This window comes from Hibiscus syriacus, unplaced genomic scaffold (genome assembly GCF_006381635.1).
Source record: "Hibiscus syriacus cultivar Baekdansim isolate YM2019G1 unplaced genomic scaffold, ASM638163v2 tig00111022_pilon, whole genome shotgun sequence".
Taxonomy (NCBI): domain Eukaryota; kingdom Viridiplantae; phylum Streptophyta; class Magnoliopsida; order Malvales; family Malvaceae; genus Hibiscus; species Hibiscus syriacus.
The window spans coordinates 116,066-143,116 of record NW_024062956.1 but is presented as its reverse complement, the minus strand read 5'-3'; the positions used below and the strand labels follow the sequence as shown (position 1 = coordinate 143,116).

General features: G+C 34.5%; 2 protein-coding genes across 3 annotated transcripts in view; one reads left to right on the top strand and one right to left on the bottom strand.

Moving 5' to 3' along the window:
• LOC120150512 (eukaryotic translation initiation factor 3 subunit E-like) overlaps window positions 1-4,319 on the bottom strand; it is a 6,162-nt gene extending 1,843 nt beyond the window's left edge. The window contains exon 1 of the mRNA XM_039163199.1: window positions 4,133-4,319. Within this exon, the coding sequence (XP_039019130.1) occupies window positions 4,133-4,319 (187 nt within the window). The remainder of the gene's footprint in view (window positions 1-4,132) is intronic.
• Window positions 3,828-27,051, top strand: LOC120150241 (calmodulin-like protein 3). Of its 2 annotated transcripts, XM_039162929.1 has the most exons (5): window positions 3,828-3,836; window positions 5,887-5,892; window positions 15,750-15,756; window positions 26,037-26,415; window positions 26,455-27,051. In XM_039162929.1, the coding sequence occupies exons 4-5, from the start codon at window positions 26,049-26,051 to the stop codon at window positions 26,682-26,684; spliced, it is 597 nt and encodes a 198-aa protein (XP_039018860.1). In that variant the 5' UTR covers window positions 3,828-3,836; window positions 5,887-5,892; window positions 15,750-15,756; window positions 26,037-26,048; the 3' UTR covers window positions 26,685-27,051. The 2 variants fall into 2 exon arrangements, with proteins under 2 accessions (XP_039018860.1, XP_039018861.1); XM_039162930.1 differs by lacking the exons at window positions 3,828-3,836; window positions 5,887-5,892; window positions 15,750-15,756 and adding an exon at window positions 17,599-17,603 and having other exon boundaries at window positions 26,045-26,415.

Sequence of the window (27,051 nt, the reverse complement as noted above, 5' to 3'; positions counted from 1 at the left end):
TCAGATTTGATTATCAACCAGGCATCAGTATGAATGAACACATCACTGCATTCAATGAGCTAGAGGCAAACTTATTGGGCATGGATAAAACCTTTAAAGATGAAAATTTGGCCTTGATGTTGTTGTCATCTCTTCCAGATGAATTTGAGCACCTTGAGACAACGCTACTTCATGGTAAGGATATTGTTACCCTTAAAGATGTAACTGCTGCTTTGTATAGTTATGAGCTCAGGAAGAAAACCAAGAAGGAGAGCAAGTACGAAGCAGCGGAGGCCATGGTGGCAAGAGGTCGCTCAAAAAGTCAAAAGCCAAAGTGGAGAGGGAGATCAAAGTCGAAGTCCAGACTGGGAAAAGATGAATGTGCCTTTTGTCATGAGAAAAGCCATTGGAAGAAAGATTGTCCGAAGTTGAAGAAGAAAGGAAAAGTTGCTCCAGATGCATGTGTTGCAGAGCATGATGTAAATGATTCTGACATATTATTGGTTGCTTCATCAACAACATTCCATTCAAATGAATGGATATTATATTCGGGTTGCACCTATCATATGTCCCCTAATCGGGAGTGATTCTGACAATGCCTGTAAAACTGTTGGGATATGTTCAATTTGATTGAAGAATCAAGATAGATCAACCAGAATTCTGACGGATGTCCGATACGTGCCCAGTTTGAAGAAAAATATCATCTCGTTGGGAGCATTGGAATCCAAAGGCTCAGTATTCACTATGAGAGATGAAGTTTTAAAAGTCACATATGGCGCACTTGTGATGATGAAGGGCATCATGAAAAATAATTTGTATTACTATCAAGGTAGTACAATTATTGGAGCAGTTGCAGCAACTTCCGGAGGTGATGATTTGGACGCAACCCAGTTGTGGCATATGCGGTTGGGACATACTGGAGAAAAATCCTTGTCAATTCTGGCAAAAAAGGATTGTTGAAATGTGCAAAGGCTTGCAAATTGAACTTTTGCGAGCATTATGTTCTGGGAAAGCAGAAAAGAGTGAAGTTTGGCACCACTATACATAATACAAAAGGTATTGTGGATTATATTCACTCAGATATATGGGGTCCTTCAAAGACATCATCTTTGGGAGGAAACCATTATTTTGTAACTTTTGTATATGACTTTTCCATAAGAGTTTGGGTGAATCCGATGAAGTCTAAAGATGAAGTGCTTTGAATTTTCCTGAAATGGAAAAATATGATCGAGAACCAGACTGGTAGAAAGATCAAACATCTTAGGACGAACAATGGAGGGGAATATAAAAGTGACTCATTCTTTGACGTTTGCCATGAGTATGGTATTGTTCGACACTTCACTGTTAGAAATACACCACAACAGAATGGGGTGGCAGAGCGTATGAATCGAACATTCTTGGAGAAATTTTGATGTATGTTGTCTAATGCTGGGTTAGGCAAGGCATTTTGGGCTGAGGCTGTGACATATGCTGGCCATCTCATCAATCGTCTGCCGTCATCAGCGATAGGAGGAAAAACACCATTAGAGGTATGGTTTGGAAAATCTGCTACTGATTATGATTCCTTACATGTATTTGGATTCACTGTTTATTATCATGTGAAGGAATCTAAGCTTGATCCGAGAGCAAAGAAGGCTCTCTTTATGGGAATCACCCATGGAGTGAAAGGTTTCCTCCTTTGGTGTTTAGACACCAAGAAGATAATTTGTAGCAGAGATGCTACCTTTGATGAATCTGCGCTAGTAAAGAATGTAACAAATGAAGTTGTCCAGACAAATAGTACTCCGCAGCAGGTGGAGCATACTCCAAAACAGGTGGAGTTTCAGCAGACGATGATCCCAGAAGTTGATGCAGCTGATTCTTCAACTCCAATAGAAGAATCAGAAGATGAAGAGGTTCAAACCCAAGAACCATTGGAGACACAAGAACCACTTGCAGTTACAAGGCCAATGAGAGAAATTCGTAGACCTGCTCGATTTGTTGATATGGTGGCCTCTGCTCTTCCAGTTGTTGATGATGATATCCCTATTACTTACCAATAAGCAATACAAAGCTTGGAAAGTGATAAGTGGAAAAGTGCCATGGATGAAGAAATGCAATCTCTCCAAAAGAACAACACTTGGAAACTAGCACAATTACCGAAAGGTAAAAGAGCAATTGGATGCAAGTGGGTATTTGTAAAGAAAGATGGATCTCATAGCAAGAAAGATGTTCGCTACAAGGCACGGTTGGTAGCTAAAGGTTACGCTCAAAAGGAGGGAATCAACTACAATGAAGTATTTTCCCCTGTTGTGAAGCATTCCTCCATTAGAATATTATTAGCCTTGGTAGCACAGTTGAATTTGGAGCTAGCTCAACTTGATGTAAAGATGACTTTCTTGCACGGTGATTTAGAAGAAGAGATCTATATGACTCATCCAGAAGGATACAAAGATGGTGGTCGTGAGAAATGGGTTTGTAAGCTGAACAAATCGCTATATGGATTGAAACAATCTCCGAGGCAGTGGTACAAACGATTTGATAGCTTTATGAGGAGGCAAAAGTACATTAGAAGCAAATATGATCATTGTGTGTATTTGCAAAAGCTCAAAGATGGATCTTTCATTTATCTTCTCTTGTACGTTGGCGATATGTTGATCGCTTCGAAGAGTTAAAAGGAGATAGACAAATTAAAGTCTCAGTTGAATCAAGAGTTTGAGATGAAAGATCTAGGTGAGGCTAAGAAGATTCTTGGTATGGAGATAAGCAGAGATAGACAGAGAGGGAAGCTTTGTTTAACACAGAAGCAGTATCTGAGAAAGGTATTACAATGTTTTGGCGTAAATGAAAATACCAAACATGTAAGTATCCCACTGGCTTCTCATGTGAAACTTAGTTCTCAATTATCTCCTAAAACTAACGAAGAACGAGAGTATATGGTAAAAGTTCCATATACTAATGCAGTTGGGAGCTTGATGTATGCAATGGTGTGTACGCGTCCTGACATTTCACAAGCAGTTGGAGTTGTGAGTAGGTACATGCATGATCCTGGAGAAGGACATTGGCAAGCTGTGAAATGGATTCTACGTTATCTCCAACAAACCGTTGATGTTGGTTTAGTTTTTAAACATGATGAAGCACTTGGTCAGTGTGTGGTTGGATATGCTGATTCCGATTATGCTGGTGATTTAGATAAGCGTCGATCAACAACTGGGTATTTGTTTACTCTTGCTAAAGCCCAAGTAAGTTGGAAGTCTACATTGCAATCTACGGTGGCCTTGTCTACTACAGAGGAAGAATACATGACAGTTTCAGAGGTTGTAAATGAGGTATCACTTTGTGCGGGAGATCTTTGAAGAAGGAAAGATTCTACTTCAGAAAATTACAACATTAGAAAATCCTGCAGATATGATGACCAAGGTGGTAACAGTAATCAAGTTCAATCATTGTTTGAACTTGATTAACATCCTGAAAGTATGAACACCTTCGGGTGTATGGCGCTTATGAGCGCAATTAGAGGCACTACAAATTTGGGGAGTTGAAGAAGTTGAGTAGGCTTGGTAATTTCAAGCCAATGTGGAGATTTGTTAGATTTGGATTGAAATTAAGTTGGCAAGTTGGAAATTTCATCTTGGTTAGTGGCAAACTTATTGGAAATTTCATCTTGGTTGGTGGCCAAACTTTGAACATGGGAATTTCATATTTGGTGGCTAACTTGTACACATTGGAAAATTCTTTGGTAGATGACCAACTTATTTTTCATGTTTAATCCCTAAAATATTAGGTTATTTATAAGTTTAGTCCTTAAAACTCAACTATAAATAGGCCTAAGTATTTAATTAGATATCATCCCAAAAAACAAGTTCTTTCTTCCTCTTGTATTCTTCATTCTCCCACTTTGGGAATTCTAAAGAATTCCATTTGTTGTAATATTGGTGATATAGTGAAGTTATCATCCGGTGTGGTGCCCGAGGAGTAGACGATATTCTCGTTGAACCTCGTAAATTTGGTGTGTTATCTCCTTTATTGTTTTTATTCGATTTTTTTCATTGTGTTTCAATATTCAATAGTTTGATAGGTTTATCCGCTGTGTAACCTTTGGTGGTTTTGATCTTGACATTTTAGGTCAATTTTGAAACTACGTTCGTGTGGGAAATAACCCAATTTCCCCAACACATGGCGTATTCAACCATGTTCGTCTTGTTCAACAGCTCCATCTTTGCTTTCAAGATCTGCTCATCTGGGTATTGCTGACTCTCTTGCAAGAACTCCAGCAACGGAAACACCAAATGCCTATCGAGATTCAGAGCGATCCGTGGGGTTAAATCGTAGGTTGCGTACACAGATAACATCATTTCCATTTTGCATCTATCTAAGGTACAGAATTTAGCGGCGTTTGTGCTTAAAGCACTATTAAAGTAGGAATCTTTAGCGGTGTTTATATAAAAATTCCACTAAATTATGAATCTTTAGCGGCGTTTATATAAAAATACCACTAAAATATGAGTATTTAGAGGCGTTTGTATAAAAACGTCACTAAAGTATGAGTATTTATCAGTGTTTGATCAAAAAAGCCACTAAAATACAACTAAAAACCATTTTGTTGTAGTGTGGGAGAACCCTTTAATGTAAAATAAAAGGAAAAGGTCAGTGAGAGCTAAGGAATGAGCTATCTTTCATGATTTGAGCTAAGATAGTACACTTTAAAATGTTTCTTCAACTTCATAATATGATGTTTTGTTTGTTGGTATGATGCATGTGAATGTTTTGGGTGTTAAGCATGCTAATTGATCAATTGATGAATGTGTTGTTAAACATGTGAAAATAAGATATATGATCCTATACTTCTCTCATAAGCCTTAGAAAATCAAATAAGGACTTAAATCAAGTGTTCATAGAGACGAGATATAATTTTTGAGCTTGGCATCAATAATGTTCTTACGATATCAATATCATATGAAATTAGAGTGGAAATATTGGCTAAATGTTCAAGAAGTATCAATACTCATTCTTCAGGTATAGATAATGTACTATCGATATCAATATCAAATCTTTGATATCGATATTGAGAGAAAGAGTTGAATTTCATTTTGTCAATTCGGTATCAATACTTACCAACAATATTGACACTCTAAGGTTGTGTATCGATACCTCATGTTTCGTATCGATCTCTAATGTTGTTTAAGCCTTGTTTAACTTCTAATTTGTTCATTGAGAGTTGGAAATGATCCATAATGATTGGATGAGCCTTAATGAAGGCTTTAATGTGATAAATGATTAAAATACCTTTGAGAGGGATAAATTTACCAAAATTTCCCTATAAGTGCAAAATTTATAAAAATATCCTTATAAGCATAATGATTGAAATTAAGGGTTTAAAAATTATGAAATGAAAAATAATACTCTTATTACTTATTAATGGGTCATAAGAAATCTATATATTGAGATTAGTGGAAATTTCTTGAAGGTTAAAATGTCTAAAATACCCTGTGTTAAATGACTAAAGTGCCTCCAAGCATAAAATGATAAGATTGATTGTATATAAATGAAAGAACAGTAAACTTCTCATAGCTTGAATGAATCTCTCATAATATTATGACAAATCTTATTAAGGGTCATAGGCTAATGAAATACATATATGCCTTCATATGAAATGCTCTATGAAAGAATGAGCTATGTTTGTGAATAAGTTAGATTATGATTATGTAGTTAAGCCTTATGGATGAATAAATATTATGATTATGTAGTTAAGCTACATTGATTGGCCTTAAAGAGAAAATATTGATATGTGTGACCTATCGGTACTTATATATATGTGTGATCACATATGGCAGTAGATTATCTAGATATCTGTAATTGTGTAGCCTGATTACTTAGTGACACCAACTTAATCTCATAGGTCAACCCTGATAGCTCGATATGGCAGAGGGTTTAGTCAAGGGGGTACTAGCTCTATGTCTAGTAGTAGAGAAGAGGCATAACTTGGTCCATTTCTAAATCTGACACTCGTTTTCTAGCCTAACGATATGTTGTGATCACATGTATATTCTCATTGTTTTCAATTCTTGTTAGAGGATTAGGTATTCTCGAGGGCCATAGATTCTTAAGGATTATGGAGAGCTACATCATCCCAGTCACAAAGATCTAGACACTGATCTAACATTGAATCTTGTAGGTGGAATTTTGAACAATGAGTATTGACACTAAGACGGAAGTATCGATACTCAATTTTTAATAAAATTTTCAATGCTCAAATTCAGTATTGATACCTAAAATCATCAGTATTGATACTCAACCTATGAAAGTGTAAAATTTGTTCTTTAATGCTTGAATTTTGTTGTAATTATTATTAAAGCCTAAGTATTTGCTATGTTCTACAATTTAGTGTCATCTTTTGTAATGTGTGAAATATTTCTAGTTAGACAACATATAAATTAATTATGATTAGTTATATTATCGTCCTATTTTTCGAATATAGTACCCTTGATCTGGTTTACAACTGAATCGAATATGAGACATTACATAGATAATGCAAATAAGAAAACAAATTAAGAATTTGAGACCAAAAACCACTTTCCTTGCGTCTTTTATTATTGAAGTCTCTTGGCATGTGATACATAACTTTAATTGGATATAACATAATCAGCCTAATAAATAACCCACTATTCTAATAAACTAATCATTTAACTTAGGAGTGTAAATAAAAAAATATTCTATGAACTATATCATAATAATTTAATTGATGATAATATTGTGATTGTGATGATTATAAATGGTTCACTTCTTTTGATTTGAGTGAAGAGTCGTTGTCGATGGTTCAACTAATGAAGTTACAGACGACTCAAATCATTTGGTCAAGGAGATTTTTTGAGATGAAGTGGAATTTCATCATAAGAAGGAAAATTCTCAGTCAAAAAGTCCCCCCCCCCTCAGTATTGGTTGAAGGATTTTATAGTGATCCTTAGTGTTCGTGTCAGATTTAAGATCATGATTGCTACTCTTCGGTTGACAAGTTGAATGAATATGACAGTTTGACAATAAATTTAACTCTGATAAATTAAACAAATCTTCCAAAAATCATGTAATGAAGTTACATACGACTCAAATCATTTGGTCAAGGAGATTTTTTGAGATGAAGTGGAATTTCATCATAAGAAGGAAAATTCTCAGTCAAAAAGTCCCCCCCCCCTCAGTATTGGTTGAAGGATTTTATAGTGATCCTTAGTGTTCGTGTCAGATTTAAGATCATGATTGCTACTCGTCGGTTGACAAGTTGAATGAATATGACTGTTTGACAATAAATTTAACTATGATAAATTAAACAAATCTTCCAAAAATCATGTAATGAAGTTACAGAAGACTCAAATCATTTGGTTAAGGAGATTTTTTGAGATGAAGTGGAATTTCATTATAAGAAGGAAAATTCTCAGTCTAAAAGTCCCCTCCCTCAGTATTGGTTGAATGATTTTATAGTGATCCTTAGTGTTCGTGTCAGATTTAAGATCATGATTGCTACTCGTCGGTTGACAAGTTGAATGAATATGACTGTTTGACAATAAATTTAACTCTGATAAATTAAACAAGTCTTCCAAAAATCATGTCAAGAGAAGGTGACGGATGGGAGAGTATGAGAATCCAAAATTCATAATCGACTAAAAAAAACTTTCAGAAGATTTATTTATGAAAGAGACCAGGAATAGAGTTAATAATATAAATAAATATATATTCATCCAAGTTTAGATCATTTACATCCCTCCTTTAACTTAATCATCTATGCTAAAAAGAAGTTATTACATTCTACTGTCCTAACATTGCAAATTACTATCGGCCGTGGGCTGGCAATGGCATGCTATCCGTCGGCGTAATTTTAGACTTTTCTTTGTTTATGCATTAGTATGGTTGTATTGGCCCTATTCTACAACTTTGCTCTCTGTCTCTCTTAACCTATTATATATGCTTGTAAGATGAATGATGAGAGACATGGACAACTATTTGGAAGTCTAAGGCAAGTGGGAGTACGTGCATGATGTTCAGAACATGCACGTTCAGTTCTGCACTATAATCTTGTCAATTTTATGAACATGAAATAAACTGTCAATAGTCGCCGAGTTTAACTTTATTATTGGGTAAACTATTTATTTTCCTTCAATTTTATTCGTGTTTCTTTTTAATTTGTTTCTTTTGATCACTTGATTATTAAGTATTTAACGCTAGTATCAAAATGTTGGGACATGAATGGCTGAAAATGCATTAAACTTCATGATTTAAAATAATATAATATTTGAAGTCAATTCTTTAGTAATTTTATAAAAGGTGATTATGAATTTCTCTGTAATTTTATGAGACATGATTATAAATTCCTCCATAAATTTATGAGAGATGAACATATGTATTAAAATGAACCATTACATACAATGTTGTAGTTCCTTTTGGGGACTGTTGAAGAACAGAATACAAAGATCAGTATATTTCTGCTTCTTTACAGTTCACAAGTATGCCAGCTTTATAGCTGGTGTTGAGCTAATAACTGCTCTAACAATCTAACAAACTCTGGCGCCAAATATAACCGAAACTATCCACATGCTATAGCCATGCTATTGTACGTGCACGTCTACAGCTTACATTCCTTCTACTCTTTTTTTCTTTTTTTTTTACTAAGACAATGTTACAACCCTGGTACAACACACACATTGCGGCGAAACTCTTCAAATGCAGACTTGGAGAGTGGTTTGGTGAAACCATCAGCTATTTGATGCCCGGCTGGTATGTAGTTAACCCTCAACTGACCAGCTGCAACCTTCTCCCGAACGAAGTGTATATCGAGGTCTATATGCTTCGATTGAGCATGATACACAGGATTAGCACTCATGGCTACTGCTCCTGTGTTGTCACACCAAAGCACTGGCTCTCTCAACTGCTGAAACCCCAAATCTGCAAGAAAAGAGCTCGTCCAAGCGACTTCAGCTGTTGCGTCAGCCAAACTCTTGTATTCAGCCTCCATTGTGGATCGAGATACGGTTTTCTGTTTCTTTGAACTCCATGCAACTAAACATTTGCCAATGAACACACCATAGCCAGAGATTGACCTTCGATCGTCTACATTTGCTCCCCAATCAGCATCTGCAAATGCTGATACAGTCAGTTCTGCCTTGCTTGCTTGAAACATTAACCCGTAATCTATCGTACCAACCAGATATCGAAGGATTCGCTTGACTGCAAGCCAATGCATTTCTCGTGGTGCATGCATAAATTGCGCCACCTTTCCCACACTATAAGACAAATCAGGTCGGGTGTGACATAAGTATAGCAATGACCCTACTACGCTGCGGTATTCACTTGGATTCGGCAGTAACTCTCCAGCATCCTTTGACAGCTTTGGTGCCAGAACCATTGGTGTATGGCAAGCAGCTGCCCTTGTCATGTTCGTTTTTTCTAGCAACTCTAGCACAAACTTCTTCTGATTCAAGAAGAGACATTCACGGGAGCGATGAACTTCAATTCCCAAGAAGAAATGAAGTGCACCAAGATCCTTAAGCGAAAAAGCAGAACTGAGTAACTGAACTACTGCTTGAATTTCACACACGACGAGGGCCCCGTAATGACGATATCATCAACGTATACTAATGCATACACATTGCCAGTATCTCGTTTGCAAACAAAGAAGGATGCATCTGCTCGTGAAGCTGTAAAACCCATCTGTACAAGGCTGTTGCGGAGCTTAGCGTGCCAATTCCTGGGCGCCTGGCGCAGTCCATACAAGGCCTTTTGAAGCTTGCAGACCAGTGTAGATCCATCTTCAGCAAATTGTTCAAATCCTGGTGGTTGCTTCATGAATACATCCTCAGTAAGATCACCATTGAGGAAGGCATTGTTCACATCAATGTGTCTCAATTCCCAGTTATTTGACACTGCTAGTGCCAAGATTGCATTAAGGGAGGCGAACTTAACAACCGGGCTGTATGTATCGAGGAAATCATGTCCTGGTATTTGCGAGTAGCCTTTCGCAACTAGTCGTGCCTTATAGCGGTGTATAGAACCATCGGGGTTACGCTTTAGCTTAAACAACCATTTGCACCCAATAGGAGTGCGACCTTCTGGCAATTTGACCAGTTCCCACGTATTGTTCCTTTGAAGTGCTTCGAACTCGGCTTGCGTTGCCTCCTTCCACTCGGTCGTCTGTAGCGCTTCTTGTACCGAGGAGGGAATCTCATTATCAAAATGAATAGAATACAACTTGGGTTTGTAAATACCACGTTTACTGCGTGTTATCATCGGATGATGACTTTCCATCACTGGTAAAGTAGGTGACACCAATTCTTCATGCTCTCGATTTGAGCTAGTTACTGCATCAGTATCATTTACAACAGGCACATTGAATTCTGCCCCCGAGCCAGCTATAGGAATTAACCCTTCACCTTGTGTGGTCCCAACATTGTTGTTATTTGATTCAATCATATTCTGGCACTGTTGTTCATCACTGTCCTCAACAACTGCAGCATCCTGATGGTTTGTAGACATAGTATCAAGACTCAACTTCTTTACATCAGCTACAATCGGAATATTTTGCAAGCAAACACCCTGCGAACCACGTGATGAACAGGCTGCGTTTTTTTCTGCAAATGGAAAAACAGATTCGTTAAATACCACATGCCTAGAGATGTATACTCTACCATTGTTTGCCAAGCACTGGTAACCCTTGTGTCGAGGGCTAATGCCAAGAAATATGCAAGATTGTGATCGAAAACATAGTTTGTTATTCTGGAAGGGTCTGAGATGTGGAAAGCACTGGCATCCGAAGACCTTGAGATAAGCATAATCCGGTTTTCTTTGAGTCAACTTCTCGTATGGTGTAATCCCTCCAAGAACAGATGTTGGAAGACGATTTATGAGATGAACAGCAGTTACGAAGGCATATGACCAGTATTGCAAAGGCAATGAAGCTTGGGCAAGCAGTACAAGACCTAACTCAACGACATGGCGATGCTTGCGTTCGACCACCCCGTTTTGCTCAAACGTGTGAGGGCAGGTCAGTCGGTGCACTATCCCGGATTTAGCAAGTAAGACAGAAAACACTCGATATTCTCCACCCCAATCTGATTGCAACGCTTTAATCGAGCCACCGAATTGATTTGTAACTAACTTGTGAAATCCCTTGAATGCTTCAACTGCTTGAGCTTTATCTTTGAGTAGATAAAGCCAAGTAAAACGAGTAAAGGCGTCTATAAACGTTACATAATACCTATAACCATTAGAAGCAACATGGGGAGGTCCCCAAAGATCAGAAAAAATTAGCTCAAATGGTGCACTGTATTGGGTACTTGATGAAGGAAACGGTTGCTTGTGACTTTTACCCATAAAGCAAGCCACACAAGTTTTATTAACATCAAGGTCAAGTCTTACATCAAGTTCTTTTGCAACTTTACTAAACGCAAACTAGCTGGATGCCCCAACCGTCGATGCCACAGCTCAGATTGAGAGGCATATGCAATGTTAGCTTCAGCAGTCTTCTTTTCTGCATCAAGCCCGCTCAGCGAAAACACATATAAACCACCTTTCTCAATACCTTGAAGTAAGATCGCCTTGGAACGTTCATCACGAACAAGACATCTTTCAGCATGGAATTCAAGATAAACCTTGTTGTCCCTAGCAAGCTTGGATACGGAAAGCAAATTTTTGGTTATATAAGGTACATGTAACAACTCGTTCAAGATCAGGGTTCTTGACGAGTTAGTAGTAAGAGGAAGTTGAGCAGTACCAATGTTATGAATATCAATGGAGGCCCCATTTCCGATAGTTAGTTTACCTGGACCTCGAAATTCAGTGGTGTTCGAAACATTTGTTGCATCTGGGGTAATATGATGCGTGGCTCCAGAGTCGACCACCCAGTGGTCGTTAAATCTAGAAGCAGTGTTGGCTTGCATACTGCCTGCTTCTTGGGAGTGGCCCTTGCAGCATTCACAACCGAGTCTCGAAGTATCAGCAGCCGAGTAATGAGCGTTGATAGACTGACTTTTACGAGTATTGTGAGTTTGAGAGTCAAACGTCACACACATAAATTCCTCATCAAACCGGTGCCAGCAACGATCTACCATGTGACCAACTTTGCCACAAAGTTGGCATTGAACTTTGGCTCGGCCTCGACCTTGACCACCAGTTCTGTTGACAGTCGATGGGCGTATGTTTTTAGAGTCTCGACGCCCATTAAAAGACGAATCATGAACTTCCTTTCTTTCAGCTATATTGGCGGCCATAGGTACGTGATCTAATTGCTCATCAAACCCGGCCAGTTGTGCTTCAGCATCTAACAGAACAGTATGTAAACTATCCAAAGATAACGTTTCCTTCATTGTGGTAATGACAGCCATAAATGGTTGATATTCCCTAGGCAGGCCTTTCAAAATGCTTGCAACATGGCCAACATGTGAAACAGCGCTGCCACACGATGCTAGTGCGTCGCACACTTCCTTCACTCGAGTAAGGTATACCCGCATACTGTCATTACCTTTCTGGAGTGACTGTAGTTTGCAATGCAAACTCATGGCAGCAGTCGTGGACCTGCTCGCAAAAAGTTGTTGAACAATATTCCACACATCGGCTGCAGATTCAGCACCCACAAAGTGAGGAAGCAGAGGAGAACTGATGGTTGATAGAAGCCAAGAGGCCAGCGCACTATCCTGCGCTACGTAATCTTCGAATGCATCATTGGCACGAGTTACCCCAGAGTCATCGAGTATTGTCTCCGGTGGTGGCCTGAGCACTCCAGTTAGCAGACGTTCAAGTCTGTGGCTCCTTACCGTGAGCAGGATTTGCTGCTTCCACAGGAGGAAATTTGTCTCATCAAGAACGACATTGATTCTCTTGTGAGAGAAGCCGGTACGTGTGAACGACTCCATGAAGCTCCAAACCAAGATGCACAGACACAAGTCGTGAATTAAGAAACCCAAGATCGATCGGCGAAAGATGCCATGTTGAAGAACAGAATACAAAGATCAGTATATTTCTGCTTCTTTACAGTTCACAAGTATGCCAGCTTTATAGCTGGTGTTGAGCTAATAACTGCTCTAACAATCTAACAAACTCTGGCGCCAAATATAACCGAAACTATCCACATGCTATAGCCATGCTATTGTACGTGCACGTCTACAGCTTACATAAATTAAAATCGAAACAGTGGAAATTTTGAAATTCAAGTTGAACCATCGACAGTTGCAGTATTGCTTTGGAGAAGAACTATTAATCCTAATGTCGTAGATGCCTTCATCAAGAACATTTGTAGATGCCTTTAAATGAGACGCCTCTGCCTGTACAACGTGAGAAGCTCCTTGATCATAGCTTCTGACCCGTGAGATTGGAAAATTATATTAATTCTTGTAATCTCTCTGCAACTCTATGAGATGTGGATGTCAATATCTCTTGAATTTTATGAGAGATAATTATGATCGACTCTGCAAGTTATGAGATATGTCTCTAGGTGAGAGGTCCTTATTGGGATGTCAGCTAATGAGATGAATTTGTGACTCTTGACCTAAATCAAAAGGATGAATCGTCAAAGTCTCTCATGGTCTGATTGTCTCCATTTCTATAAACTGAGATGCCCTTGTAACACTTACACTGCTAGACCAATGCTAAGGTGACTGTAAGAATATCTCAAAATAAGAAGCATTTGCACATTCATCGGGGTTGCCTCTAAATGGATGTCTCACCATGATGAGATGAAAAACATAGCTCTCGACCTAAATCAGAAAGGGTGAAATGTCAAAGTCCCTCATGATTTAATTGTCCTCATTTGTACAAACGAAGATGCCCTTGAGACACCCTCATCGCTAGATTAGCGCTAAGGTAAAATTATAGGGATACTTTGAAATGAGTTCTCTTCGCAAGCTCAACAGGACTACTCCCAAATAGAATGTCTCATCACGATGAGATGAAGAATATGACTTTACTTTCAAATTAGAAGGGATAAATATTGAAATTCAGAACAAGTAAACATCTCAACGTGCCACTTTATAGCCTTTACGAGAGGGAGAAATGTTATGTGATTTTACTAAGTATAGAATGACCCGAAAACAAATGGGTAATAAATAGGGCTCCCACCATCAATCACAAACACAAAGAATATATCCAATGTCTCAGATTTGAGATAAAAATCTTGATGGGATTTGATTTATGAATTAGTCTTAAACCAAAAAAAAGAGAACTATACGTAAAAAAATAAAGGCAAAATAAACACATAACAGACTCCATCCCTATTTCCATAAAATCACTAAGAAAAAATAATTTCAGTGACCGAAAATACCTTATAATATACGATTTTAATCAATTTTTTTTGGATTTGCAAAAATAACCAACAAAAGCGCAACGCGATTTCAAATTCGTAACACAGTTTCCAAATTCGCAACGCGAACATGAAAATTTTCACAACGCTAATTACTGATATAGGTAAACACAACTATTCGCAATGCGAATTCGTCAATTTCGCAACTAAATTACCGATATAGGTAAACACGGTAGAAAAAATCCGGTCAAAAATCCGAATTCGCCAATTTAAAAACTGAGTTGCGAATTTGGCAAATTCGTGTTGCGAAATGTAAAATCTCGCCTCTTAAAGAAAAAATCATTTCGACAGTTCGTTTGTTTGGTTAAAGTTAAACTAACGATCGAACATGAACATACCCTCATTCGTGTTTGTTCATTCATTTACAGGCGTAGGTTTAGCTGAGTGATTCATACGTGGACTTAGCAACTGGGATATCTCAGGTTGAAAACTACTCCAGTGCATTTTATGTCATTTAATTTTTTCTTTAAGAGACGGGATTTTACATTCCGCAATACGAATTTGTCAAATTCGCAACTCAGTTTTCAAATTGTCGAATTCGGATTTTTTACCGGATTTTTTCTACCGTTTTTTATCTATATCGGTAATTGAGTTGCGAAATTGACGAATTCGATATGCGAAATTTGCGTTGCGAATAGTTGTGTTTACCTATATCGGTAATTCGCGTTGCAAAAATTTCCATGTTCGAGTTGCGAATTTGGAAACTGTGTTGCGAAATAGGAGTTCGCGTTGCGAATTTATTGGTTATTTTTACAAATCTAAAAAAATTTGGTTAAAATCGTATATTATAAGGTATTTTCGGTCATTGAAGTTATTTTCTCTATAACTAATCAATGATTATTTATCTAAATCATAAAGGGTGAATCATAAATCGTAAACCATCTCTTCTCTTACCGTCTATATTATCGTAAATCACTGTTTCATCTATTGTATATCAACGAGAAGATATTCGATAATTAAGGAACTTTCATTATCAAAAAAGAAAAACCAATAAAAGTAAATTAAAAAAAAGTGGATGGTTCTCACCCAACCGTGTGGTAGGAGAGAGATACGAAATAGGGAGAGAAAAGAAAAGAACAAACTACTATTTAACTTGAGCTATGTGGACGACACAACGCAGAAATGGGACCATCCTAATGCAACGTTAATGGAACGGGGCATGTGAAACTAGATCTTACGCAATTTCTTTATCACATTCTATTCATGTATTTTTCAAATAATATTTTTATAACACCAGTATTGACAATATTAATTATTCATTTTATATTTATTTTGATATATATATATATATATATATATATATATATATTGTATATTCATATTGTTTATTCATGTAGAGGTCGACTAATTTAGATCGGGTTTTGTAGATGTCCATTATGGGATAATTCTCTCAATCCATTTTGTTCCATTCATAAATATCAAGGTTCAAACTCTTGATATTGTTTAAAACATCTAGTGTTTCATCCCATTAGACCAACTGATTATTGGTTAAAGTGGTACATATTTTAATTGTTTTAATAGAATTATGCATATATCATATTCAAAACGGTTAATTGTACACAAGGTCTCTAAACTATGACCTTCCTTTCATATTAGTTCTTAAATTTTAAAATATTTTATATCAATCTTTATGGCTTACATTCTAAAATGATCATATACTTTAAAGCATTCTATATATGTCCTTAAATTATTAATCTCGTTTTATTTCGTTCCTTTTGCTACTGTGTCATTCATTCTATTGGTTTTTAAGGCCACAAGAATTGAACTCTTGAGCTTCTAACAAAAATTAATATATTTTTAAGGTCTTGAGAATTGAATCTCCGTCCTTTTAAAAAAATATTTGTTTTGAAAGTCTTAAATTTTTTTAAATGATAAGAATTTTTATTCTCATGACCTTCAGAAACATATTAAATTTTTTTAACCAATAGAGTTAATGATATGTTAACATATGATTAAGGTAAAATTATATTGATAGCTTGAGAGAAGAGATTAGAATATTTAAAAATTAATTTAGAATAAAAGACATATTTTAAAAAATAATATAAAATTTTAGAAAATTTAAAAATTAATTTAAAATATAAATTATAATTTAAGGAGGTATTGTATAATTATCTCTATTCGAAATTGTTGAGATTTATATGAAGTAAAAGCATTGCAAGAATAAAGGCGTACGTTGAAACGGGAGGGAGAGTTGATGGAGATGGCGAAGAGCAAAGGTTGTCTTCATCCGTTTCGTGGGACATTGTACTCTCGTTTAAAAGCCTGTTCACCTCTTACGAACACATGGCCCTCCTTGGGATGGTTCGACGTACGACCGTTTAATTTAAGATTAATTTAAAACGGTTTTAATTTAAATTGTCATCACATTCAATTTAAATTTTTATATAAATTTTTAATATTTTTATTGTAACCAAAAAGTTAGATTGTACGGATTTAAGGTTGATAATAAAAAATATTATGAAGAATGTAATATTTTCTGTATAACCTATCTAATCTAAAAAGTTGTTCTATCTAAATTAAAAGGTTACGTTCTTAATAAAAAAAATTATATCAACTGATTTCTGCCTTTTTTTTTCTAACCTTATATTAAAAAATTGTATTTTGTAATTTTCTCTCTCTTCATCTTCTTTGTCGAAATCTTTTTCTTTCTTTCTTTAAAAAAAAGAAATTTAAGTGAAATTAAAATAAAATTAGGCCCACCATCAATAGTCATTTTTTGAAATGGGCCCAAAGCCTCAACTGTAAATTTACCATCCATCCATCTCTTTCTTTCCCTCCTAAATTGTTGTATGGCCACTTATATTCGACCAATATTGTATGATGAATAATATTTGATTTATCAATTGATTATTATAAATTTCATTATTATAAAACTATTATAAGAGGATTGTCTTGGTTCGGATTACTTCATTAAAATAATAGAATTTACGTCATGAATGTTATTTTATAAATCTAACACTTCATTTCGCTAGATCAACTAGTAAATAAATGATGGTATTTGATTTTAAGTAATGATTTTTAATTGTTTCATTTAAATACTATTATTTCATTAAAAATATGAAGAAAAAAAAGTTAGAAAATAATATTTATTATACGTTAAAGTACTTTTCGTTATTTTTAAACTGAATTAGTGTTGAAATAATTCATGTCACTAACTTAATTTGGAGTTTAATATATAGTATTGATGATACTTAAACTCATTATAACTACCCTAAATATGTAAATTAGAGGGAATTATATATTGTTTTTAAATAGTCTGAAGTGATTATAATATAGTATTTGTTCATAATATTTTTTAATCATTGACAACGTATATACACCCTGAAGATATAGATGCTCGAACCCATGGACCTTTAAGGAAGAGTACTTAACCACTGAAGCCACTTAACGGGTTCGGGATAGGGATGACAACTAGTCAGGTCGGACTGAGTTTTTGGTTAACTCGACCCGACCCAATATATATATATATATCATCCACTCAAACCCAACTCGGCCCAAAAAATATATATCATGAACCCGATTTGACCTGACTCAAAAAGCATATTTCCTTCACCTGAATCCAACCAGACCCAAAATTTTAAAGTATAAATCTAACCCGTTATAAAATAATGACCTAATTTAAAAACTATAGAGATGTGAGTATTATAGCAATTGTCTATAAATTTATATGAAAAAAATTATATTATTAATTTCAGATCTGGTTGGGTTAGAGATTTTTCACTCTCCACCCAAACCTAGCCGATCAATCTCATCCATATATAAAATTTGACCCAATCCTATCAGATTGGATCATGTCGTACTCTATCAATTTTGGCTTAAATTACCATCCTAATTTGGGAAATTATTCGTTTAAGTACACTCAACACACACATCTTTCGTGTTGTTGTAACGACTAAGATACCGATAAAAAAATAAGTGTTTAATTTTATTTAAAATAAGAAATAATTGACAATTCTTTTAATAAGGAATATATGGGCCATAGGTTTTCCAGCTTAAATGCCGAAATCTCAAGTGTCATTTCCCCATGGCACCTACTCTATTTGGACTTTAATCGTGTCATGTTTATTTTACCAATTACCACACAATGAAAACTAATTTGGATCTCGAGGGTAACAAAAAGGATTAATATCAACTTTATCCCCTTAGCTATAAAGAAATCTTAGTTTAGTCCTTATTCTTAAAAATCCTCAACCCTTATACATTACATCATTTTGATCCTATTTCTATAAATATAAATAAATTTTAACATTCCTAAAAGATTTTTTTGTTCAAAGGTTCAAAAACTACATCTAAAATTAAACAAATTCTAAACCACTTTGGATATGTTAGACCATAGCATGTTGTTGAATTATGTTTCGATATAACAAATTTAAAGCAAAATGTTTTTGGACTTGAATTGAATTTATTCAAAGTTTTAAAAAGGTTTCAAAAATAATTCAAAGTCCATTAAATTCGAATTTGAGCAAAAATGCTAAAGGGTGTCAAAGTGCATCAATGCACCCCTGCAGTGCATCAATGCACCCCTGCAGTGCATCCATGCACCCCTGCAGTGCATCCATGCACCTGCCACTAGTGCATCGATGCACCATGCAGTGCATCCATGCACTCCATTTTGAATGCACTTAGTGCATCGATGCATCCTGTTGTGCATCGATTCATCCTGCTGTGCATCCATGCACGAAGGTTGCAACGGCTAGTTTATTTGAATTTAATGAAGGGGTATCGATGCACCATGATAGTGCACCGATGCACCATGTTATGGGCAACCTTTTTGAGTAGAAAAATCATCCCCAAACGGCTCCAAAACATCCCCAACGGTTATATACGACATCAAACACATTTCAAGCTATAAATACAAGCTAAGGACACTTGAAAAAGAAAGACAAAAACTATCCAAGTAATCAAACACAAGAGAAGAGTTTTTCATTCTTATTTCATCTTTCTCTTGTAAATATTTTGTTCTTGTGAGCTCAATCTTGTAAACACCTACCTTAGAGAGGTTTTATTGTTTACTTCTTTTATCATTTTGTAAAAGGGAAAGGTTCTAGCTAATCCCGTGTAAAAGCTAGGGAAATGTTCTAGTTTAGCCCGGAAAAACTAGAGAGTTTGTAAGGTTACTCTTTGTCCTCAAAAGAAAGAACAAATTAGTGAATTTGTTGGAAAATCCTTGGTGAGGAGCTAAGGTAGTGCAAGTGAACCACTCTAAATCGCTGTGCAATTCTCTATCTTTTAATCTCCTTACTCCCTAAACATAAAAACCGATCCCGACCCTCTTTGCAAGCAATTCCGGTTGTCGATTCGAGCTTCCGAAAATCCCAACACATGTTATCCAAAACTAACCCTTTCCATTTTTTAATATCAAAATACTATGATTATACTTTTGACATGCTAAAGGAGGGAGTAACAAACTAAACCACCCAACCTAAATATTAAGCTTTTTTGTTAACGTCCATCAACTTAACGTGAGTTATCAACACAGTGATTATTTTATGATTAATCGATTTTAATGACTATAAAATAACTTTTGAGACTCCAGTATCCCAAGTAAAAATTTATTCAAATTTTAATGGCGAAAGGTGTAGTTTAGCCTTTATAATTTTTAAAAGTGAAATCCAATCATTTTTAGTTCATAATTAATTTCAGGCGTGCAATCACGTTCTTGATTAACCCCAAGTTTAAGAGAATTAATGCACATTCATTATGATATGACTAATGCATGTGGAGATGTTGATTGGGGTGAGGCCTGAGGGAATGCATCCATCCTCATAAGATTTTTTATCTTTATTTTTGTTTTACAGGTAAAATATTTAAAATTATCTCATTCATGGTTTATAAGATTAAAATTAATTTTTTTCATAATCTATACGAGTCCTCAAACGAATGAATATTTGATCAATTCGAATAAAAAAATTCGAGTTATTTAAGATTTAACTTTAATTTTTTTCGAATCGAATCGAGTTGTTTGAGTTTCTATACGATATATATATATTTCTTTATATTCTTTTCACATTATAATGTTATTTAATATATCAGATACATTCTAAAACTATAAATATTCAAATACAATACTCACATATGTACCATCACCTACGACGAATCTAATTTTTATACTCATCTCTACCCATCACTTACTAAACATATATTAATTTATGTCCAAATTAGATGTAAAGTTAAATTTAATCATATTAATGGTTAGATTTAAATCTTCAAATTTTAAAAATAAAAAGATTAGATTTAAATCTTCAAACACTATATTATTATATGTTTGGGAAAAAAATAAAATTTAGGTTAAACTATGTCTAAAATTAATTAGATATTTGAGTGAATTTGGGGATTAAATCAAAAGTTTAAGGATTAATTTAGAATCCAAGTCATAGTTTAGGATGGAATTAGAAATATTTTTAGAAAATTAGATTAATTTAGAATGAAAATTATAAAAATAAAAATGATTAGATTTTTTAGAAGGGTAAAAGAAGGAAATCCTAAATATACAAAAGATGCAGTCTAAATAGATGTATAATGGGCAATAGAGACAAAGAATCAGAATTGAATAATTTGAAGTTAAGGGCACTTAAGAATTGCCCTAGAAAAGCAACGCATCCGATGCTGCCAAACCAATTTCCCGGATCTTCCACGGCATATGTCTCCAACAAGAATATATTCCAAAAGTCAACACTCATTTTTATGTTATATCTTTTTATTGGTATAATGTTAAAATTAGCCCTCTAACATTTTTTAAAATTGTCATTTTGATTCATATTCTTTTTGGAATATTTTGGCTCCCAACGTTTTATTTTAGAGTAAAATGACCAAAAATCCTTATTTTAGAGTGTTAACCGATTGTTAACTAAAGATTTTCATCTATAGAAAGACTTTTTTTGCATCAAAATAAAATTTTGGGGGCTAAAATGCTTCAAAAAAATATTAGGGATCAAAGTGACTATTTAGTCGATGTTATAAGCTTTTTTGACAATTATTTTTTTGATTAATTAATTTATTACAATTATGCCTTTTTTTATTTAGGTCTACTTAAGCTGCATACTATGATCGGAAACGGATCATTAAAAAGGGGTAAACTATGTATTTAGTCACTAACTTTACTTTCATTTTGTTTACTCAATTATAATTTTGATTTTGTTTGGGTCATTCACGGTTAAAAATTAACATAATTGTTAACATAATATTTTTCTATTTATTTTCAATAATATTGTGAAATTACTTTGTGGTGATACGTCAACATCTCCGTTACTTTTTTAACGGGAGTGACAAAAATGAAACCAATATATAACATTAGTGTTATAAAAAAAGATATTTTTTTACAATTTCTAAATCTAATCTTAATCCTACCTTAGGGAAGGGAAGACTCTAGGGGAAAGAAAGGGAGTGCTCCTAGTGGTTCTATAACTCATGACATAAGGAAATATGAATGAACAAATATGAGTAACTTGGTCAGTCGGCCAAATGTACTTAATCTAAAGAAAAAATAATTAGATGATCATAATGAAACTCAAGTGATAGTTTGGTGATTAAGTACGCCGTTTATAAAAATAAACAAGAGAAATAATTAAAATATAGTGCAACATAAATACAACATTTCTCCGACATAAAAACTTTAGAGAATGGAAAAAACGACACATGTAAAGCAAGGACAAAAGTGGTCCTAAATTATAGGGTTGTCCGCCTTGGTCGTTTCTTTTGATATTTATTTATTTCGTTAACATCTAAAAAATTATTGGTAATTGTAGCTTTGTATCAAACTTTGATGTTGAAATTGGGAGATTCCCATTTTGTGAGGGAAAATCTCAAATTCATTGGATTTGGTGGCCCTAAACCCTCCATTCTCGTTATTTCTAAGTCCACCAAAAGTCATTATTTATAAATTTGTTACGTAAAGACAATATAGGATTTGGTAAAAAAAACTTTAGTTAAAGTGATTATAAAATTATAAATTATCGGTTCATTTAATAAAATGAAATATTAAAAAAAAAATCAAACCTCTAAATCTAGTAAATTGGCAAAATATGATCTCAATGTAGTAAATATATAAAGATGTTTTATCATATATCATTATAATAAAATTATGATTAGCAACGATAGTGTTGATGGAATCAAATAGATTGTGACAATTGTAAGTGGTTCACTTCTTTTGATTTGGGCGTAGAGTCGTAATAGCGGGTGATAGATCAATCGTTGGTCGGTGTCAAAGTATTTTGTCTCCATAAGAAGAAATAAATGAGGTTGAGGTAGTTGTATCTAGGTTGTCTTCATTTTTTCGATATTGTTCAAGAGGTTTTATAGTGACTCTGGGAGGTAGTACTAGGCGTAGGGTCATTATGACTACATGTATATGTTGGTAGTAGATTTGGTTCTTGTAGTTCACGGTAGTATGTCAAAGGCATGTTAATAGGTCACGGCTTTCCAAGAGATGTTAAGTACTTGAGATTCTTCTTCTAGATATATTCTCTTTATGTCTGTCGGAGTTCCCTATATTTCAAAGATTCAAAGATGTTTCTGGGTCCTCTGAAGGATATGAGGCACATAAGTGATATCTGAAGGACCTTTGACAGGGTATAACATTCGTCCCCCATTAATCGATGGCAGGGTTGACCCTGGGCATAGGCCAGGGGGACGACTGTCTAGGGCCCTAAGCTTGGAGGGGCCCATTTTTTAAATTATTTTTTAAGTTTAATAATTAAAAAATATTTTTAAACATATTTTTTTATTTTAAATACTTGAAAATATGATAATTTAGTGGGCCTCAATAATTAAAAAATATTTTAAACATAATTTTTTATTTAAAAAACTAAAAAATATAGTAATTTAATGGGGCCCCATTTTAATGATGTAAAAAATCTAAGTATGGGCCCCCACTTGTCTTCTTGTTATCATCTTCTGGCCTAGGACTCTTAAAATGTCAGGACCAGGCCTGATCGATGGATGCCATAAAGTAATTTGACCTAAGATTTAATCATTAAAGTGTTACAGGTGTGTAATAAGCTATTTTTGATGAAACATTGCAATTATTGTTTTTTGAACGGCTCTAATGCTTAAATGTGCAATACTTTATGTTTAGTGTGTAGAATGGCGTGCTATTTTGATCGTCGGTGACGTATCATTTCATCAGACTATATTGTTGTGGTAATGACGAAGTGTGTTGTAGAAGTTGGGAGGAAGGGAAAGAAGAGGCGAATGAATATCAGTCGACAAGTGAATGTACTTTTGAATGAACAACTTTTCGATTAAAATTTTATTATTGAATCGAGGGAAGATTATCGGCAATGATATGTTTCTAGTTCAATTTCTTTGGTCTTACCCAAGAAAACATATAAATTTTCAGTTGAAGACACCAATTTTTATATAATTTTCTTTTATAAGATGATAAAAATATTTGGATTTAAATTTTCTAAATTTTTGTAACCAATTAATTCATCGTCATCTTGGATCACCAATCTATAATCCGATGTTTGTGGATCAATCAATCCGTCGTGGTAGAATTTGATCTAATTTTAGTTATATATATTTGTTTAGCGAGTTAATCGAGGCCTTTGTCATTATAAAATAAGAAAGGGTAAAGTGTACAAATAGTCCCTCGACTATAGTTACTTTGTTGAGTTTTTTATTATTGAAAGTTATAAAATAGTCCCCTAATTACAATGTGTTGATTTGTTGAGTCATTCTACTATTAAAAGATACAAAATAGTCACCCAATTATTCATATGTTTCAAACTCATCATTTTTTGTTAAATAATTGGTGCTCGCTTGAGTTGGACGTTAATATGCTCGTTGGGATATGATAAAATATGATTTCAAAATTGTTTGAGGTGTCTTTTGTGAATCGAGTCTCCGTTTACATTATGTCGTCGAGCCAATGCTTGAAAACAACAATACTAATAGACATAATTAAAATATGATTTTATCACATCTCAGTCAGCAAGTTACGTCCAACTCATACGACTGTTAATTTTTTCTTAAAAAAAAAGACAGGTTTGGAACATATGAATAGTCAAGTGACCATTTTGTAACATTTAATAGTCGGGAGACTTAAAAATTAGTGTCTTATAAGCGGATATTATTTTATAGCTTTTAATAGTTGAGGAAGTTAACAAAGTAACACCTACAGTCAATGGATCATTTGTGTACTTTACCCAAAAATAAAAACAAATACTGGAAATCTTATTTATTTTCTAAACAATTTAGTGAAAGAGAAATGTTTTTTAATAAAATATCATTATGTAGTTATCTCTCATTTACAAAATTAGTCAAATTATGATTATGACCTCTAGCATGTTCAAATTTGAAATTTAGTCCCCGAAGTCAATGGTGGATTCGGGTAGGGTTCTAACCCCTTGATTTTATGATATAACAGCACTTTTAACCCCTTTTAAGTTCTAATAATTCAATTTAGTCCTCATTTCCCTGTAGTTAAATGAAAATTATGCTTTCAGCCCCACCTAAAAATTTAGTAATTGAATTTAAGCTATTTTAATACAAAATTTTTTAGTTTTGACCCTACAAAAAGTTAACAATTTAATTTAAGCTAATTTAATACAAAGCTCTTAGCTTAGGCCCCTCTACAAATTTAATAACTCAATTTAAGCTATTTTAACACTAAAGTTTCTGTCTTTGGTCCTTCCAAAAAAAATAATAGTTCAATTTAAGCTATTTAAAGTTTTTAACAAAAAATATTTTAGCTTTGATCCCTCAAATTTTTTTGATTTTATCTTACCCCTCTAACATAATTTTTTGGCTTTGCCCCTACTTGTAGTCACCATAACTATTTCGGTTAAAATACTAATGTTGTTTTTTTCTTAGAATTAGAAAGAATGTATTAAGAAAAATCACAGGTTTTAATCAAAATAGTTAATGGTGTTAGTTTAGGGATAACAATTTAATCCAAATTTGATGGATCCTGGCTCGACTTGATTTGATATAGTCATTTTTTTAAAATCAAATTTGGGTAGGTCGAATCAAATTTTATAAGGGGTGAAGTCAGATCGAAATTATGATAAAAAAAATCTCTGACCTGGTGGAACTCGAATAGTATAATTTTCTTACATATATTTAGATATAATTTCTATAATACTCTCCTCTATAATTTTTAATCATGTCTCTATTTTGATGAATAAAAATAAGATCTTTTTTATATTTATGTTAGATCAGATCATACGTAAGTTTTTACTTTAAAATTTAGGTTAATTTTCGTGTCAGACATGACCTCCCTAAACTCGAGTTGAGTTCTAGTTCAAGTTTAAACAGAGGAGGTAGATTTCTCTGAAAGGATTGGTCGAAAATCTGACATATTATAATTTCTAAGATAGTTATTTGGAATCAATAATGAAATTAAAAATAATAAAAATGTCAAATTATATCATATAAAAATACAAATGCAATTCCCCCTCCCCTGAAAAATTATAGATACCAAATTCCAAATTTTAATATAGTATAGGGACCAAAACCACATTTCGGCCTATAAATTTGTAGAAGATCTCTCGTTTAAGTACTTAAGCTACATCACTGAGTTTATTTATTTATAGTTATTACAGTTCACGCGGTTTTGTGGGTCACACCAAACTCCGCGTATTCTTTCTCTCTCTCTCTCTCTTGATTCTCTTTCTTTTATTTTAGACCGGAAAAAAAGGTTTTCTTTGTTATTAAGCTGTCTTCCCCAACCAACCCTAAGATAATATGAAAAAACAATCCCTTTTTTCTTCTTTGTATTAGCTCTTCTTTCTGCATCTTCTTCCTCACAAGAAACATGGTGACATCTCTTCTGCTACTGGCCTTTCTTTTCCTAGCCGGCTTCTTTAACGTTTACTTTTATTTCTCCCGCAAGAAGTTTCATGCATGGCTTCAGTCTTTCTTCCCTGATAACACACCCAAGGTGATGATTCCGGTGAAGGAGAAGAGTGATTCGGATTCAAACAAGGCGGAGCTGAAAAGGGTTTTCGCCACCTTCGACAAGAACGGCGACGGGTTCATAACGAAGCAGGAATTGAGGGATTCGCTCAAGAATATTAGGCTGTTCACGACGGAGAAAGAGGTTGAAGACATGGTCGTCAGAGCTGATGCCAACGGCGACGGGTTGATCGATTTCGATGAGTTCTGCATCTTATGTGGCGGTGGAGAGATTAGGGACGGTGGTGGTGACGACGGCGGTGAAGAAGATGAACTCAAAGAGGCTTTCGATGTGTTCGACAAAGACAAAGATGGGTTGATTTCATTTGAGGAACTGGGTTCGGTGCTTTGTTCATTGGGGTTGAATGAAGGGAAGAAGATGGAAGATTGTAAAGCAATGATAAGGAAAGTTGATATGGATGGTGATGGAATGGTTAACTTTGATGAATTCAAGAAGATGTTGAAAAACGGCGCTGGATTTGTTCCAGTTTGCTAACCTCCATGATTAAAGCTTTCAAGTAAGGCCTCTTTCTCTCACAAATGATTTCTCGTTTTAGTCTCTCCGTTACGCTGAAATTTGAGATAAATTAAAGAAAGTGGATTGGATCTCAAATTTTGTAATAGAAGAGGGACTAAATTCAGAATTACACCATTTATGTAAAGACAAGTAGGTAACTCCTCTTGTCTAGTTGGATTTGTTCCTTTTTTTTTTAATCCTATTGAACATGGTTCTGACACATTAGATATTGAAAATGTCTCACCAACAACCCCTTTGATTACCATCTGAGATTTGTGACAACTTCTGTATTGGTCGAGGTTTTTAGTTATTGTGTCTGTATATATGAATGTCTTGTATTTGTACA

Coding starts and splice junctions, on each gene's coding strand:
- LOC120150241 (XM_039162929.1), top strand. CDS start 26,049: ATGGTGACATCTCTTCTGCTACTGGCCTTTCTTTTCCTAGCCGGCTTC. Junction 26,416..26,454: donor CTGCATCTTATGTGGCGGTG/GAGAGATTAGGG, acceptor ACGGCGGTGAAG/AAGATGAACTCAAAGAGGCT.